At 38.9% G+C, this 19,968-nt stretch overlaps 2 protein-coding genes across 3 annotated transcripts in view; both read right to left on the bottom strand.

Moving 5' to 3' along the window:
* Nucleotides 1-19,968, bottom strand: part of LOC133520101 (poly [ADP-ribose] polymerase) — a 214,628-nt gene that overhangs the window by 43,895 nt on the left and 150,765 nt on the right. The gene's annotated exons all lie outside the window — the stretch shown is intronic.
* LOC133520098 (probable tubulin polyglutamylase TTLL2) overlaps nt 1-19,968 on the bottom strand; it is a 42,443-nt gene that overhangs the window by 5,702 nt on the left and 16,773 nt on the right. For both annotated transcript variants that reach the window (XM_061854403.1, XM_061854402.1), the window contains 7 exons: nt 11,430-11,533; nt 6,535-6,676; nt 5,445-5,607; nt 3,952-4,065; nt 3,171-3,376; nt 2,581-2,732; nt 2,115-2,265 (listed from right to left, as the gene is read on the bottom strand). In XM_061854403.1, coding sequence (XP_061710387.1) covers nt 2,115-2,265; nt 2,581-2,732; nt 3,171-3,376; nt 3,952-4,065; nt 5,445-5,607; nt 6,535-6,676; nt 11,430-11,533 — 1,032 coding nt within the window. The remainder of the gene's footprint in view (nt 1-2,114; nt 2,266-2,580; nt 2,733-3,170; nt 3,377-3,951; nt 4,066-5,444; nt 5,608-6,534; nt 6,677-11,429; nt 11,534-19,968) is intronic.

Here is a 19,968-nt window from a genome sequence, read left to right on the forward strand (position 1 = left end):
CTCTTTCGTTCATTATGAAATAATTAATTGTCATTGATCAATGACGTACATCTGTCATACATTTACAACTACACATTTTCTTATTTGCATAAATAAAATAAAAAAATAAATAATACCTAAAGCAATCAATTTTTGCAGCGTTCTTTATCACTTTTTTAGTTCCATTTGTTTTTGTAAACCTATATTACAACATTTACACCTTCTTTCAGACATTATTAAAATTGCATAAGAAATAGCTAGAAAATGTGTCAATTAATTATTTCATAATGAACGAAAGAGGAAGTTATACTACAGACACATTTGCCACTAGGTAGTAGGTACTACTCTATTGATATAATATGATATAGTAAACATATCTTCGTTATTGTTTTTTTTTTGACATGACGCACCATGATTTTTCAAAATGTTTTGAAATGGACACGTAGTTAACAATTGTGGCTTATCAAGTAATTTTTTTGATAGTTGTGTCTCCGCGAGAAGTGGCAAAAAAATGGAGCAGAAAAAAAAACATTATTTTTTTCATCCAAGTTCAAGGAAATGAATGTCTGTAAAAATATGCATTATGAACCCCATTTTATGCTCCTTAATTCTGAATTTATTCGGTTGCTCTCGCTTGCTTGGTTTAGCTGCAATAACAGTTTAAAAATTACCTTGATTTTTTGACATTTTCGTGGATAAGTCTAAAACAAAAGAAGATCGAAGGCTGATATTACGCATACAGTGTTCTTAGGACCTGCCACTACTGCACCTCAAATTACAACCAAATCCCTTGCGGGGGCCAATCTTCTTAGCTTAGCTTGCTAGACCCTTTAAATTTAAATTAATAAAACATAAATAATCCTATAACAATATTTTCCGGGTGATAAAACTCGACAGCATGTGTTTTCTCACCCAGAAAAATAAGATAGGATTGTCCCATCTCCCGGCAATGGCTTTCAGGATGCTGTTGGTGCTGTTCCATATCCTGTGCATCAGGGAGGCAACACGTTTACGGATTATTGTATAAAAACAATCCGTTCGAGCTTCCGCAAACATTCCCGATGCACTACAATATTTCTTCAGCCCCATCAGCACCCTGAAGGCATTGTTATACTGGACCCGGAGAGCACTGTACGATTTCTGCGTATATCTGGTCCACAGGGCGCAAGTGTACATGGACTGACAATAAGCTTTGAATAATGTTATTTTAACTTCATTAGTACATCTTGCGAACCTGCGTGCCAGCATATTGCAGCGCACGGCCAGCGCTCTCCGTTCCCTCTCCATATCTAAATCATCTGTGAGATCGTCCGTGACCCAGTGACCCAAGTACTTGAATTTTGTAACCCTCACAAGCGGCTTGCCGTTTAGCGTTACAGGCGGAACCTTTTTATATATCTTATTCCCGGCCTTAAACACCAGGAGCTCGCTTTTTGTTTCATTGTACTTGAGTCCATATGTCACGGCATATCTCTCACAGATATTTATCAGCTGTTGTAGTGCATTGACCGATGGGCACAGCAGCACCATACCGTCGGCATAGCTTATATTGTTGACAAACTTGCCTCCGATCGAACAACCGACTCCGGCGCTGCTGAGCTCACAGATCAATCCGTTCATGTACAGGTTGAAGAGCAAAGGCGAAGACAATCCCCCCTTCTCACCCCGCACTCCAGCCTGTACATGTTCGAGAGTTGTCCTGACCATCTCACGACATTTGTCTGGTTGTCGTACCAGTACTTAAAAACAGAGACAAGGTGTGAGGGGAGGCTAGTCTCTTGAATATGGGGGCCGCATTGTAGGTACTACCAAAGATATTTAAGAAGACCAAGAGTGCTCACTCCATACAACGGTTTTGGGTACCAGAGTAAGCGTAGGAGTTGAAAATAGACTTCCGGTAACTCTGGTTATAATATTACCTGAAAATGGTTGAGCATTAGACTTTTCGTTCGTCGCAACATCTATTTTGAAGTAGCAGTATACTGATAATTCCGTTACTCGATGCTAGATGTCGACTACGAAAATAATAAGCGTTTTCGTACCAAAACTGATGTATGGAGTGAGCACTCTATGTACTTCTTATTTCTCAATGGTACTACTATCAATCACACTTTAAAAATGCTGTTAACATTTACCGTGTCTTTGTCAAGAGATGGCGCTTGCAGCGTCACGCAGTGAATTGGCATGGCGCGCCGCCGCCGCAACGGACGTGGGCGACCCACCGGCAGTACTGATGTACGGGGTCGTACTGTCCGCACTGTATTGTCGCAGTTGTCAGGTGAAGCACTGGAAATGATTTAAAATTACTGTCTTTAAATTACTGAGACTGTCATAGTTTTCTTAAAAAAAATTGAGTTGACAATCCGGCCAGCTCGACAAGGCGGCTACGGCTATTTATCCGCACCCAGCGCCCAGGTTCACATGTAACACACCTGTTGCGTGTGTGGCCGGCAGCCCCTGCAGCAGAGAGACGCCGGTGTGCCGCCTGGGAAGACGGGGTAGGTCGAATAGCTCGTGCAGCATTGGCCTCTTCACGGTAACGTCAGCCTCGCAATCCCCAATCAACTCCAATGAGTGGTTCACCTGAAACACTGTGTATACCTGTTGATATGTGTAGCGGGTGGCCCTTTTAGTAGTGAGAGGCCGGTGTGCCGCATGGGGAGGCCGAGTAGGTCAAATAGCTCGTGCAGCATCGGCCTTTTCACGGTCACATCGGCCTCGCAATCTGCCGCCAGCGCTGGTGAGAGGTTCACCTAAAACATAAATAAGAAGGTCACACTACTTAATTATTGGCACTGAGAAGTTCCAGTCATTGGTGCCTGTCTGTGCAGAAAATTGACCACTTTGCCTTATACCTATAACAAATGTGTAAGTTCTTATCATTGATGGCGTGTCGACAGGAACAGTTTTCCTTCTTTTCTTATTTATGACATTCATATTCATACTCGAAAATCAACGAGGAATATAAAGGGCAATCTAATAAAAAAAAAAATCTAGCAATACCCTAAACCTGCAAAGATGATGAATTATTATTAAAATCCGTATTCAAACAGCTGTGAATTTTGGTAAAAAATTTAAAAATAATGTCGTCTTATAATAACTCAAAGCATTTTCTCGCAAGAGTTCCATTGTCTGAGCTAATATTAAGGGTGACCAAGATGCATCTTCTACCCACCTGATCCAGAACTAACCTCTAAGAGCCATGGCTTTAAAGCATCATCCAGTAGAACATCAAAGCCATAGAACTCGAAGCAATTCCTAGCGGGTGGAGTTCCTGTGGCCTGAGCTAAGAGTGTCAGGGTAACTAAAGCTCGGATCCGCTGCCATACGAGCCACTCCGTCGCCTCCCAGCGGCCCACTAGTGCTCGGCGGACTTGTTTCAGTGTCCACTTGCAGCCTGAATTAAACGTTAAATATATTTCTTAAAATTAAGTATCATCATAAGGTGCGTCCAGATTTGGCAAACGCTCCGAATACGCCCGCGAAAGGTTCGCTAATTTCTCGCGTGCATTAAATATGTAGTTGGAAGTGCAGTACGGAAGCAATTCGTGAAAAGCAGCTGTGTCGGCAAATCTGGACACACCGAGATACTTGAACAAGCACTCAATATTGAACAATAATGCAATATACTTACGCTCAAAATTATCTTTCGTGCTACCTACGATGACGTATACGTCTACCAAATTTTACCCACCAGCCTGTGTTACAACTTTTTTCATATTAGAATTTTGCTGTGTTCATAGTACGTATAGGTATAACTATTAAATTATAAATAAAATACGCTTACCCTAATCATAAGATTTTATTCAAACCATTATATTCCCAAAATGGTGTAAGGCATCAAAATCATCAAAAGATCTCTTCAAACTGCGGGATCGATTTTTGTAAGACCACAAGGAAACTTGCTATCACGTAAAAATACTTTTTGCGTCAGGGGTTAAGGAGGGTCAAATACATATCCTAAATACTCACCGCTCCCTATCCTATCCTTGCACTCCGCATACCGAGGACCGGTTTTGTTGAGAGAGGAATTCGTCAGGTGTCTGTATGGGTTGTGGATGTCTGACAAAGTATATTTATCCGTTCCTGAAAGAAAATAACTCAGTGTACGACATACACGAATATTGATAACCCGTGTGATAAAAGACATGACGAAATGGAAATTCATGTTAAACTTGACTTCAAAACAGCCTTATTTTTATCAAAAGTCACATCATCAGTTACCTTATCAATCAAAACTAATTTGGATTTCATTGGGAAAACCAGGACAGGTATTTTTTATATAATAAAATATAAATCATAATAAATGCAACCGAGCATGACAAGTTGAGACTGATACCAAAGATTAATTCATTGTATAAGATTAGTAAAGTCTCAAAAAATGTAAACTATATGATCTACAATTTGCAACCGTATCTCCTAAATTCGTTCATTGGTTCAAAATATCGTTCATGATACATTTCGCGTTAATTTTTGTTAATTTGTTCGCACAGCGCCATCTTCTTCAGCTGTCAAACTTGGCGGCAAATGTTTCCTTAGATTTAACTTATTTTATACCATCAATGAATCTTTGCTGATATTAAGACACCATTGACTTGATGGGTCCATTAGCCTTCATATATTAATAATATATTGATCAAAATCAATTGAATATAGAAACGTATTGACAAAGTAAATTTTTAGTCAACTAAATTTAAACATAATAAAAACTTTTAGAACGCTATTTGACTTTGATCCTTATTCTTTCACCGATATGTGTTAAATTTGTTAAATATAAAAAAGTGGCGCCATCTTACCGGGCATCAGCTTAAGGTTGTGGCGCCATCGCTCGAAACGATGCCGCCACACCTTTGGCCTTTGATCTATTAGATGGCGCCATTTTACCTTAAGGACTTCATTTATCAATTTGTGTAGTACTGACAAAATGATAAGCAGACTACTTCCGTATATTTGTTTTATTAGTCCTACTTATTAATAACTTCGAATGTCCTATTTTTTGGCGTTTCAGCCCATAATGACCGTCTAAGGCTTAGTTTATTGACCATTATGCATTAGTGCTAGAAATCATTTTCTAGGATGTTTGGACCCGGGTACGTCCTTAAACTACGTCCAAAAGAGAGGTATGGGCATTGTGAATGTCATCTCGCTTTGTGTGGTAGGGCACAGCACAGCGGATGTCATTGCAGATCTAGAGCAGAGCCCAACTGGGGAAGTACCTCCACCTTACAGAAAACCGCAGCCAGATAACACTAGACCCTACTCGTAGTGTTGTGTTCCTGCCGGTGAGTAAGGTTGCCAGAGCTTGTCGAGGGTCGGAGTGTTAGGGTCGGTAACGCGCATGTAACTCATCTGAAGTTACAGGCGTACATGGGCTACGGAGACTGCTTACCATCTGGCGGGCCGTATGCTTGTTTGCCACCGACGTAGTATTAAAAAATAATGTTTGTAGTATTGGCCTTTCTTACCGAATCTAGCCAGTCCCTCAGCGTACATGTATGCCGTGAGCGGCCTGTACCCGGGCACGCACACGTAAAGCCGCAGATCGAACTTGTATCCCGCTATGAGGAGCGGCCGCTCGATGTAACGCTGCGCGACCGCAGCGCTGCCGCAACGCATCTCACAGATACTCTGAAATTGATATAAGATGGTAGAATCATAGATCTCCCCTCACTGCTTTCCAGTGTTGCTAGACGTACAATAATTATTGAGCACGTACGTAATTTGGGACCGGTACGATGTACGCCCCAAAGACCATTATCGTACGCAAAAGTACGATAATTTCAGCCCTAGGACGATGCCGAAAATATAATATTTTCTTTCAGAAATAGGCTACAATTAGCACCTTTTGGATGTTTTGGTCCGTAGTTTACGTAAAAATTATTGAAATTTCCTGTAAACCGTTTGGATCTATCACAACAATACATATGAATATAAAACTAATTTTTGTGCAATTTAGACGGAAATTTTGGGCGTAGTGCCTTTTTTGATAGGCATACGATAATTTTTTCATCGGTACGATAATTTTGACACTCAAATACGATAATTCTCTTCCGCTCACTTGGCAACACTGCTGCTTTCATTAAATCGTTGAGCACTAATCGACGATTACGAGTACTGATACTCCATTTTTTATGATACAGGAGGCAAACGAGCAGACGAATCACCTGATTGTAAGAGACATTGTTTTTAAATTGTACATAAGTACCCGGAACAGAAAAATCACCCGACCCCGGTGCACACCGCGCTGTCGTCATCTTGTTTTGCTGTCTTATGTGCCTTGTGTCGACATCCCTGGATGGCATGGTGGTAGAGTGTGACAATATACCCGGAACAGTAAGATCCCCGGACCTGGCTCTACGCTACAGGCTTGCTGATCTACACCACGTTGCCACCATCTTCAGAGGGAGATGGCATGGTGGTAGAGTGTGAGAATAAACCCTGAATAGGAAGATCCCCCGGCCATGGCTCTGCGCTACAGGCTTGTGGATCTACACCGCGTTGTCGCCATCTTGAATGTTCAGAGGGAGACTGCATGATGGAAGAGTGAAACAATACCCGGAACAGAAAGATCCCCCGGCCCTGGCTCTGCGCCACAGGCTTGTGGATCCACACCGCGCTGCCGTCCTGCTCGTGCCGGAGTCGGGAGCACTCGGCCACCAGCTTGGCGTACTCCAGTGGGAGATGGAAGCAGGGTGGGCTGCAAATAAAGGTACTGTCAGCAAAAATTGATCAAATACTGGGTGACATTTTGTACGGGATGCAAGACATGTGTACGCGATTGTACTCATTGCTATGATCAACTTTACTATAGCAGTAACTCTAAAGTCACAAAAATGATCCTGATCCGAGATCTCTATACAATTGTCGAATTGGACTTTAGTATCGAACATCTGATATTTGTTTCCGATGTCAGGGTTGCTCCCGTAACAAAACTTGTTTACAGTAACGACCTACATTTGCCCAGCGACTTTTAAAAATAACTTTTATTTTGATTTTTAGCACAAATTAAAGTTTAATCTAAGATTTTGAATAGAATAGAATTTTGTTATGTTTAAAGCATGACAAACAATGCAAGCAACGTGTATACAATAGAACGGGAAACCTTTTTATAGGTCTCTGGGCGGGTAGAGGATAGGATAGTTTTTACTAATCATCATCATCATCCCACGCAGACAAAGTCGCGAAGGGAAGCTAGTAATTTAATAAAAATAAAACAATTCTTTCACAAGCAGATAAGTCTGCGAACGATACTACAATTTTTTATATTAAAGGAAGAATTGAAACGAATCCCCTGCCAGAAGCGGTGAATTTTTCCATAAAAAAACGCTCACCTAACGTAATCCAGAAAAACTAAGAATTTGAATTGAAATTCATATTAACCTAAGATTATTCTTATGCTAATTTTAATTTGAATATTTCGGTTTATACCTCATCGGTTTCGGTTTACGTGTTGGTTTGGACTCTGCGCACGCCTCCCAAAAATCTAAAACTAGAACACTATTATTACGTGTACCTACGCCACCTACGGGCAAGAAAACAATTCAATAAACCAAGCCATAGGGAACTCGAAACAGTAATACCCAACTTTTTATTTCCAGCCGTAATACAGAAAACCCGGCCGTTGCGAACTCGAAGTTTCGTACGGGTATAAAAATATAAAGTCACACTGCATTACGGGTAATGCCGACAGGCACGCGAGGCCCCATTCAAATCGACGGTGACTTGTGCCTTTTCGCTGCCAGAATAACATCCTTCAGTTATGTTCATGAAATATCAGACCGAGATACCACTGCAAATATCTATAGGGAGCGTGCATGAACTGTAGGAGGCAGCACAGGAGCCGTCAGATTTTTGGCGCGAGGCGTAAATGTAATGTTTTTTGTCCCGATGTAGCCCACAAGATGGCAGAACCTACTATGCACAAGAAAACACGTGACGTGTACATGTGCATGTTTATGGTTCCGATTCAGGCCACAAGATGGCAGACCCTCCAACGCGCACGGTCCCTATACTACTTGTTTTTAATGATGTTCTTAGTTTGAAGTTTCAAAGAGTTGATCGGAACCTAGATAGGAGTGTGTAAAGAACGAACAACAAAGTTTAGCACAAACTGTCTTTGTTATAAAGATAGATTACAGATATTCTACTCTCCGATATTCTACTCTTTGTAAATATGTCAGCGATAGAAAGCGAAAGTTAGAACACCTAGTAATAATGTAGGTAACTAGGTAAACAATCCAATTTACCTTCATTAAGTTACTGCGTTAATCTCGCAGCCTTTAGGAAAATCCTAATTTTATCAACAGTTTATACATTGAAATATTATTTATATCGATTTCTAGTTCACATATACGATAGTTGTTAATATTTCTGTGAAAATATTCGTAAAAATTTTAGGTTATATGTCAAATGCTAACAAAGTCTGTCATATTTATTTACATTATTTGCAATTGGTTTTGCAATTTGTTTTCCACTTTAATGTGTATGCTTTCTTCTGGATTTCAATAACTGCTGATTTTTGTTTATGAAATGAAAGGCAAATCTTTATTTTCAGGCAACTATGGGCCCATAGATAAATACCTTAAAACTAGCATACATATCATAAAATATATCTTAAAAACTAAAACACACACTAAGGCTAACTGTGTAGCCTTTAACGGATGAAATGACTTTTACTAAAAAAACGTTACCAGTAAATGGATGTATCTATCAATAGGCAAGTGTACCACGCCTTATTGAAGAAAGGCTGATGCAGTAATTTTCAGTGGTGCCCCAAACTATATATGATGCGATTGTTTTCTAAACCACAAATCGTTTTCAAATGTGTAATGTAACGTGAATTATATTCTGTATGCAATATTGTAATTTTTTTTTATTCATCTGAAGGAGCATAGCCTAATCATGCTACATTCATTGTCTGCTACGAATATATGTTTGGATTCTAATCTGGGATCTGACGTTGATAGGTCGATATAACGCATCACGCTTGCTGATGTATGCTGCAATTCACGTCGTAGTTTCTGGGTGCGTAACCAACGTGCCAATCGTTAAAGCAAACGAAACGCAACTGTTAATGTCGGACTGTCGCACTAATATGGAAGAGCGATAGAGAGAGATGACTACGCTACGTCACGGAGCGTTAACGATTGGCACGTTAGCTACGCAGCCTGATCGGAATGAATCAACACAGTGGCAGATTTACCCTAAGGCGAAGTAGGCCTGGGCCTAGAGCGGCGAGATATTAGGGGCGACACTCGGCAGTCTACCTATATGATGGGTGCTGAGAAAGGGGCTGCTAGTTCTTACTAAAGGGCCTGGGAGTCCAGGGCGGCCAACACCGCAAATCCGCCACTGGTGCAACATGAATATTTGGGCTAAAGCTAAGAAGTTTTTACTCAAACCAAAATTGCGCAAATGGCGATTTATAGAGAAAAGTGTGTCATTTACTTTTTTTTTAAAACTTAAACTTTTGGGTTACTTATTTCGACTGACTTACGAGGATTATTGATTCAGAGAAAGAAAAAAGTTTTTTATACAAAATTTGGGTCCGTTTTCTGGTAGTCCATGAAAATGTGTTACAAAACTGTCAAAAAAACACAGTCAAATTCTTTTTTTATTGTTTTTTAATTCGATAGTCTTCTTGATTCTGGGTAAAAATAACCCAAAATTTGATAGTTTTTGGAAAGAAGTATGTACCTACACACTTTTTTCAGAAAATACTACGCAAACCCAAACAATGAAATTAACTTGTCACTATGAATTGTCAAACTTACTCGCACCATCTTCATGTACCTAATATTTTTGGACTAATTGTTGTACCCCGCTAAATAGGTATTGAATTTTAATACAATACACAATTTTGATAGTTACATTTTTGACTAGCAGGGCGACAAAAAGTTGAAGGATAATCTAGGAAGTATAGTCCCAACACAATTCAAACAGAGGTAATAAAAAGCCGAATTAGCATCAAAATTTGTCGGGGAAACCAACAGAACATCAAGCGTAAAACAATGATATTATAACTCCAGATAGGTTCCAAAATTGAAGCGCTTAAATTGTACAGTTGCTCTTTAGTCGCAGCTAGGCAAGTGAGAAATGTGCACGTGTTAACGAGCTATCGAAGACCAAAAGAAAAAGAGACAGGCTTATGCTCTTAACAACGAGTTTAATAAAGATGAACGGATTGCTTACATTAAGCTACAAAACAGATTCAGAGTAATGAAATAATTTTTGTGCATGCTGATTATCTATATCATATATACCTACAGTGTGTAAATCCAATACGGGCGATAAATTAACCCAGATATAGATTTTATCCTTGTAATCATTAATTGAGAAGTTTTTTTAAGTTACACTTAATTATGACCCCGTACTTATTTTTTTGTGAATTTACCGAGTAACAATGTACTGCAAACATTACGAGACATAATATTACATGACATTACGAGATACGAGCTTTTTATTTGTAAGTAGTAACTGCTAACATGCGTTGACAATTACTTTAAAAAGCGCATACCTTGTAATTTGTGTGTTATTTCTTAGCAAAATTTTACTCTATATACTTCTTTAAAAAGACCTAATAGGTCCTATGCTTACCACTGTTTAAATATTCGCCCGTATTGAATTTACACACTGTATAATATCATTGGCGTTGTGACATTTGTTCATGTTTGCGTGGAATTAAAATTTTATATACAACAAAAACAACAAGCTATCTATCCGTCTGCCCTTTGGTAAACATTATTTACAACCACATTCGATTGCGTAGCTTGCGTGTTCAAAAGCCATTGTTTTTGCCTCTTTTAATCGACTCAAATTGTAAAAACGATTGATGTTCAGCCGATGTCGATGTTTCTACGGATTCGTAAACAAACAGCGATGAATGAGCGAGCAACGATTTCGATAAATATGTATTAGTAGATTATCGAGGAAATACTTTTCCTTCTGTTTATTTACATGACAGAAGGGAGAACGCTGGTAGCCTAGCGGTAACAGCGTGCGACTTTCAGTCCGGAGGATGCTAGCCAGGATTCAATAAACCCCGGCTATCATTGTGTTTTTCGGAACTGATGTACGATATATCATTTGATATTTACCAGTAGCTTTTTGGTGAAGGAAAAAAATTGTCAGGTAACCGGATTTATCCGGTCAGATCAGAATAAAGTCGTTTTAGTTTCGTAGTACCTACGCCAATTCTTGGGATTAGTTGCCAAGCGCACGCCAGGCTCCTATGAGCTTCAACGAAAAACCAGGATAACGCTAAAAAAAGCAGAAACGTTTTTTCTGCTGTTTATTTTACATAAGTTACGTTCATGATAGATAGGGTGAACTTCCCTTTTGTGTCAGAACCCCACAAATGATTGGGCATCTTTAACCTTTCGTCTATTATTTAGGGTGCTCTAGACCTGGCCTTTCCCCGCTTTTTCCCCCGATACGACAATATAATTTACCTGAAATCGTATATAGACCCGTAGATCCGCCTCATGCAGCGCAGGAGTCTAGACAGGCTGTCTTTCCGGCAGATCGACCCGCCTTTGGGTATGTGGTTCATGAACTGTAAAAAATATACATGCCATGTCAAAAAGTGTTGCAGGAATTAGAGTATTTTGAGTATAAATTAGAAGTAGAATAGGGAGTTGGAAAGGGTGGACCTCGACGGACTTTCTCTGATCAAATTGGGGAAATCCTGAAGAAAGGTCAGGTTACACATAACGTGATAATATGTAAGTATGTATGTAAAGGACAATGGGCACTTTTGTATGGGGAGTGTCCCATGGATGTATACTGTTGAGACATATGTCGTTTTAAAGCTCTTAATGGTAGTATTATTTTATTGTATGGCACCAACCTTGGACCACTTGCAGGGACCGAGCTATATAAAAAAATAAGTTGCGCATATAAGCAGTTATATTTCCTTATACGCGGGATATAAAAAGATTTAGCGTATTTTATTCGAAAGAATATAAAAAATGCTTTATGTTTTTTGTATCAACACCAATGATAAAGTATTTAAAGGGACACAATGTACAGTTTTAAAAAATCGTCATTCTAAAAATTACTTGATACACAGCGAAATAAGAGTGTATACAAATGCCATGTATATCATGTGAAAAGTATTTTTATAAGCTATTTTTCGTATAATATAACCAGGGACCGGACCCGCTTACCCTAACCCGTTCAAAAACCCGGGTTATTGTAAAGCTGTGTTCCAAAAACCGCTTCATTTCGGTAAGCTTTTGATTGGCTTACCGGTTAAGAAACTAATCCTTTTATTTGAATTAATTCAGGTTAGCGCTTACCGATATTAAAAACCCGGGAAAGGGTTACCGCTTCAAGCGCTGATTAAATACGAACAAGCTGTTTTAACTTTTACGTGAACTGCATATGGTCTATTAACGTAGCGCCCGACGCGAAACTCGGCGGTTCCATTCCCTACGTGCACGTGCGAGTGCGCGGCGCGGCGCGGCGGCAGTCGGTATTTGTCAAAGGCTTTGTAATTTGCCGACCTAATATTTCTAATTCAAACAAAAGTGTACGTTAAGTCAAGTAGCGCACAACGTAGATTTCAAAACACATGCTAAAGTTTACGGCAAATTACCTAATATGGTAAGGCGTTGCATTGATTTTGATATATTTTTGTTTAGTACCTATTACTCCTATTATAGTCACTTTCTTTATCGTTAGCTGTCTGTGCACATCTCCTGTATCAGTGGAACTCATCAATGGCTTCTAATAATTTTATCGAGTTCGGGCTCATTTTAAAGGTCTTGACGAGTTCTTTACGATACACATGGTGGAGAGGGTCTGATGGTGGAATCGGAAGGTGTCGATGGAACTCATCGATAACTACTAATAATGCCATCGAGTTAGGGCTCATTTTAAAGGTCTTGACGAGTTCTTTACGATACATATGGGGGAGAGGGTCTGATGGTGGAATCGGAAGGTGTAGATGGAACTCATCGATAACTACTAGTAATGCTATCGAGTTTGGGCTCATTTTAAAGGTCTTGACGAGTTCTTTACGATACACATGGTGGCGAGGGTCTGATGGTGGAATCGGAAGGTGTCAGTGGAACTCATCGATAACTACTAGTAATGCTATCGAGTTTGGGCTCATTTTAAAGGTCTTGACGAGTTCTTTACGATACACATGGTGGCGAGGGTCTGATGGTGGAATCGGAAGGTGTTGATGGAACTCATCGATAACTACTAGTAATGCTATCGAGTTTGGGCTCATTTTAAATATCTTGACGAGTTCTTTACGATACAGATGGTGGCGAGGGTCTGATGGTGGAATCGGAAGGTGTTGATGGAACTCATCGATAACTACAAGTAATGCTATCGAGTTTGGGCGCATTTTAAAGGTCTTCACGAGTTCTTTACGATACACATGGTGGCGAGGGTCTGATGGTGGAATCGGAAGGTGTTGATGGAACTCATCGATAACTACTAGTAATGCTATTGAGTTTGGGCTCATTTAAAAGGTCTTGAAGAGTTCTTTACGATACACATGGTGACGAAGGTCTGATAGTGAAATCGGAAGTTGTCAATGGAACTCATCGATGACTTCCCACAATGCTATCGAGTTTAAGCTCATTTTAAATGTCATGACGAGTTTTTTACGATACACATGGTTGAGGTTCATCATTTATGAAAACTACATTCCCTAAAACCTATAAAACGACATCCATGACGACTTTTATGACAAATTGCATGGTCGCCATCTTGAATTCCAAAATAGTCATGATTTTCGAAATCCGCACTCTAAAACCTAAAAAATGACTTCCATGATGACTTTTATGACAAAATGTGTGGCCGCCACCTTTGATTTCAAAATGGTCATCATTTTCGAAATCCGCACCCCCTAAAACCTATTAAACGATATCTATGACGACTTTTATGACAAATTGCATGGCCTCCACCTTGGATTCGAAAATAGTCATCATTTTCGAAATCTGCACTCCCTAAAACCTATATAATGACATCCATGACGATTTTTATGACATTGTACATGGTCACCATCTTGGACTCCAAAATGGTAATCTTTTTCGAAATCTGCACTTCCTTAAACGTATAAAACGACATCCATGACAACTTTTATGACAAATTGCATGGCCGCCATATTGGATTCCAAAATAGTCATGATTTTCGAAATCCGCATTCCCTAAAACCTATAAAACGACATCAATAAAGACTTTTATGCCAAATTGCATGGCCGCCATCTTGGGTTCCAAAATAGTCATGATTTTCGAAATCTGCACTCCCTAAAACCTATAAAACGACATCCATGACGATTTTTATGACGTAGTACATGGTCACCATCTTGGACTCCATCCATGACAACTTTTATGACAAATTGCATGGCCGCCATATTGGATTCCAAAATAGTCATGATTTTCGAAATCCGCATTCCCTAAAACCTATAAAACGACATCAATAAAGACTTTTATGCCAAATTGCATGGCCGCCATCTTGGGTTCCAAAATAGTCATGTTTTTCGAAATCTGCACTCCCTAAAACCTATAAAACGACATCCATGACGATTTTTATGACGTAGTACATGGTCACCATCTTGGACTCCATCCATGACGACTTTTATGACAAATTGCACGGCCGCCATCTTGGATTCCAAAATAGTCATGATTTTCGAAATCCGCATTCCCTAAAACCTATAAAACGACATCAATAAAGACTTTTATGACAAATTGCATGGCCGCCATCTTGGACTTCGAAATGGTCATCATTTTCGAAATCTGCACTCCCTAAAACGTATAAAACGATATCCATGACGACTTTTATGACAAATTGCATGGCCGCCATCTTGGATTCCAAAATAGTCATGATTTTCGAAATCCGCACTCCCTGAAACCTATAAAACGACATCCATGACGATTTTTATGACGTAGTACATGTTCACCATCTTGGACTCCATCCATGACGACTTTTATAACAAATTGCATGGCCGCCATCTTGGATTCCAAAATAGACATGATTTTCAAAATCTGCACTCCCTAAAACTTATGTAACGACATCCATGACGATTTTTATGTCATTGTACATGGTCACCATCTTGGACTCCAAAATGGTCATCTTTTTCGGAATCTGCACTCCCTAAAACGTATGAAACGTTATCCATGACGACTTTTATGACAAATTGCATGGCCACCATCTTGGATTCCAAAATAGTCATGTTTTTCGAAATCTGCACTCCCTAAAACCTATAAAACGACATCCATGACGATTTTTATGACGTAGTACATGGTCACCATCTTGGACTCCATCCATGACGACTTTTATGACAAATTGCACGGCCGCCATCTTGGATTCCAAAATAGTCATGATTTTCGAAATCCGCATTCCCTAAAACCTATAAAACGACATCAATAAAGACTTTTATGACAAATTGCATGGCCGCCATCTTGGACTTCGAAATGGTCATCATTTTCGAAATCTGCACTCCCTAAAACGTATAAAACGATATCCATGACGACTTTTATGACAAATTGCATGGCCGCCATCTTGGATTCCAAAATAGTCATGATCTTCGAAATCCGCACTCCCTGAAACCTATAAAACGACATCCATGACGATTTTTATGACGTAGTACATGTTCACCATCTTGGACTCCATCCATGACGACTTTTATAACAAATTGCATGGCCGCCATCTTGGATTCCAAAATAGACATGATTTTCAAAATCTGCACTCCCTAAAACTTATGTAACGACATCCATGACGATTTTTATGTCATTGTACATGGTCACCATCTTGGACTCCAAAATGGTCATCTTTTTCGGAATCTGCACTCCCTAAAACGTATGAAACGTTATCCATGACGACTTTTATGACAAATTGCATGGCCACCATCTTGGATTCCAAAATAGTCATGATTTTCGAAATCCGCACCCCCTAAAACCTATAAAACGACATCCATGAAGACTTTTATGACAAATAGCATGGCCGCCATCTTGGACTCCAAAATGGTCATCATTTTCGAAATCCGCACTCCCTAAAACGTATAAAACGACATCCATGACGACTTTTATGAAAAATTGCATGGCTGCCATCTTGGATTCCAAAATAGTCATGATTTTAGAAATCCGCACTCCCTAAAACCTATAAAACGACATCCATGACGATTTTTATGACATAATACATGGTCACCATCTTGGACTCCATCCATGACGACTTTTATGACAAATTGCATGGCCGCCATCTTGGATTCCAAAATAGTCATGATTTTCGAAATCTGCACTCCCTAAAACCTATATAACGACATCCATGACGATTTTTATGACATAGTACATGGTCACCATCTTGGACTCCAAAATGGTCATCTTTTTCTAAATCTGCACTCCCATAAACCTAAAAACCGATTTACATGACGACTTTTATGACTTACTGCATGGCCGCCATCTTGGATTCCAAAATCGTCATCATTTTCGAAATCGGAACTCCCTAAAACCTAAATATGATGATTTTTATGACAAAGTGTGTGGCCGCCATCTTACTAAAACCGGATACAAATAAGCATCTATATAGTAAGTCAACATTAACGAAAAGTACTTTTACGTCGGTAGTTACAATATAACTATCGTCAATCAATTACGTAATGCCCATCTCTGCCGCGGTGCCGCAGCGGTGGGGGAAAGGCGCGGGAGAGGGGTAAGGCTTACCCTAAACCGAAAGGTTACCGGTTAGTACATGCAAAACACAAACCGAATCAGCTCCTGTAAGCGGTAACCACTTGTTACGATTAGGTTAATCTGAATAATACGGGTTAATCATTATTGTTGGGTAACCGGTTGAACGGGTTACCCAAACGATTAGCTTATCATATGAAGGGGTTACCCATTCGAACGGGTAAGCTAAATGAACGGGTTTTCCGGTCCCTGAATATAACTGGGGTCAAATCGTTGCAGGGACCAAAATAAAACCATTTAATGAATTAATTAATTGTAGTTAATTACGCCTTAACTTTTCTACTCAACGCCAGATGTCGCTCTAAAGCAAAATTCTACTTGACGTAAAACATTTATACATAGCGGTAATCTCGTCAGTCTTACTCCATCATTTTAAAAAGTATAGACTAGTTTATGGATTTCTAAAGTTATGTCAAGATGACTCTGAATGTAATATTGTCAACAATAATTGTCAAAAAACGCTATTTAAAATATTCAACATTGTAATTACAAAATAGTATATTTCTAATACGCTATAATTTTCTCCAATCGAAAGGATTGAGCATTCCATTGATCTCAGAGAGTATGCTCCTTGATGATCTTCACTATTCATGGGGTAGGTAAGATCAAAGTATAATTTTTTCTCGTATAGCTGCTATATAGCGTTCGACTCCATGGAAAATAAAGGCTCCAAATTATATAAAAAATGTAGCATATATACAAAGTGCAATTTAGATAGTATTCCAGAAAAAAATGCGCCAATGTAAATGCTGAAAAGTTTCCTATCGTATTGTCGAACAAATTCATATCTACTTCTGATCTACGCGACCTTAGAAGTTTGGATTGTCCTACCGAATCATTTTACATTTTATTGTTTTCAGAACAAGAATTATTTTAATTCCCACTGTCTATGTAAGGGGACTTAGAGCGGATTCATACTTTACTATACGTGTCGTGTGGAATGATAGTCCCTATGTCAGTTTCTCCAATTCTATTTTGCGTAGGATAAGTTAAAAAAATAATTGAAAATATGTGTTACCGTATTTTTATTCGTGAAATGTTACCTATATATCTAAGTTAATGATTGTACTATGTACTTACAAAAATGTCTGACAAACATTTTACATGAAAGCCATTTTTCCACGTAAAAATGAACTGTTATAGGGACCATCTTTTGAATTTATCATAATTTATTCATATTTTAATGTACTCGGGTAATATTGCAGGCATTATATCAGCACCAAATAAATGCTGTGAACCAGATATATAAAGTGTTTTAAGTGGAGAATAACGTTTCCAAATCGCATTTTCTTTTGACATATCTTTCTTTTTTCTTTTTTTTGCTCTTTTTTTCACGACCGGTTTGGCCTAGTAAGTCGATGATCCTGGGTTTGAATCCCGGTAAGGGCATTATTTGTGTGATGAGCACAGATATTTGTTCCTGAGTCATGGATGTTTTCTATGTATTTAAGTATTTGTATATTATATATTATTATGTCGTTGTATGAGTACCCACAAAACAAGCCTTTTCGGCTTGCCGTGGGACTCAGTCAATTTGTGTAAGAATGTCCCTATAATATTTATTTATTGTTATTATTATTTTATGTCCGGTAACAGAACTCCCCAGGAGCACTCGGGTGTGTAAGGTCGCTACTCCCCAACTTATTATAATTGTTATTACTTTCAGCATTTTTAAGTTATTCATCGGACACTGAGGCCATTGAAGTTTTAAGCTGGCGGCATCAAAATGGAGTACCTAGGTACTGTTTCAAATAAATGGGTGGTAAGTAAGTACATTTGGTGAAGTGGAACTGCTGATGTTGATCAGAAACGGAACTCTTCCTCGCGCGTGATTTGTCTTCTTTGTTAAGTTTGTAGCGAGTAAGTTTCAAGTACCAAGGTTTTTAGGAACCTTTGTGTCAAGGTAAAGGTCTGACGATGGGTTCCATGAGGAAGCGAGGGAACACCTCAAATCTTATAGGCATATAGTCATTTTGTATTTTCATCAATACCTTAAGCTTTTTAATTCCCACTAGTGGCATTTAATGAAGTGGAACTACTGATGTTGACCAAAACGGAACTCTTGGACGCGCGAGATTTTTCTACTTTGTTTTTTTTATGATATAAGAGGCAAACGAGCAGACGTCACACCTGATGGTAAGCGATTACCGCCGCCCATGGACACCTGCTAAACCATAGGGGTTGTAAGTTCGGTGCTGGCCTTTAAGATTGGAATACGCTATTTTCTTAAAGTTTTAAATGTCGTATTGGTCCGGAAATACCGCAGGCGACAGATCATTTCATAGTTTAGTTGTATGAGGCAGGAAGTTTCTAGAGAAATGCACAGTTGAGGACTGCCAACCATCTAAGTGGTGAAAATAAAAATGTTGTAGCGTAGAGCGCTGACGAAAAGAGGCGGCAAGGATTAATCCGAGCAATTCGATGGAACACTCGCCGTAATAGATTTGTCCTGATAAGTTTGTAGAAAGTAAGGTTGTTAAGAAAAATCTGTGTCTAGATCCAGGTCTGATAGATACCTCAAACCTTATAGAAATACATATAGTTTTTTTGGATTTACATCAATATCTTTAGGCGTTTTATTTAAAAAAAAAAGCTACATTTAATCAAGTGGAACTGCTGATGTGTTCCAGAACGGAACTTTTCAACGCACACGTTTTGTATTCTTTATTAAGCTTGTAGTGAGTAAGGTTCTTAAGGTGTACTTATTACATCAAAGTCCAGTTCTGATGATGGGTTTCATGAAGAATCGAGGGAATTCCTAAAATCTTTTAGGCATACATGTAATAATTTCTGGGATTTTATTTACATATCAAGCATTATTATTTAAAAAGTGTCATTTGACTAAAAGTAACAGCTGATGTTGACCAGAATGGAACTCGCCAACTCGCGCGCGATTTGTTTTATTAGTTAAGTTTGTAGCAAGTAAGTTTTAAGTATTAAGGTTTTTAGGAACATTTGTGTCAAGGTAAAAGTCTGATGATGGGTCCCATGAAGAATCGAGGGAATTTCTTAAATGCTATAGGCATATATGTAGTACTTATTGGATTTTCATCAACATATTATCAACTTTTATTCACAAAAGTGACATTTGATGATGTGGAACTACTGATGTTGACCAGAACGGAACTCCAACGTGTGCAATTTTTCTTCGTTAAGTTTGTAGCAAGTAAGGTTCTTAAGAAACATTTTTGACAAAGTACAGTTCTGATGATGGGTTTCATGAAGAATCGAGGGAATTCCTAAAATCTTATAGGCATACATGTAATAATTTCTGGGATTTTATTTA

The sequence above is a fragment of the Cydia pomonella genome, chromosome 7 (assembly GCF_033807575.1).
Source record: "Cydia pomonella isolate Wapato2018A chromosome 7, ilCydPomo1, whole genome shotgun sequence".
NCBI lineage: Eukaryota > Metazoa > Arthropoda > Insecta > Lepidoptera > Tortricidae > Cydia > Cydia pomonella.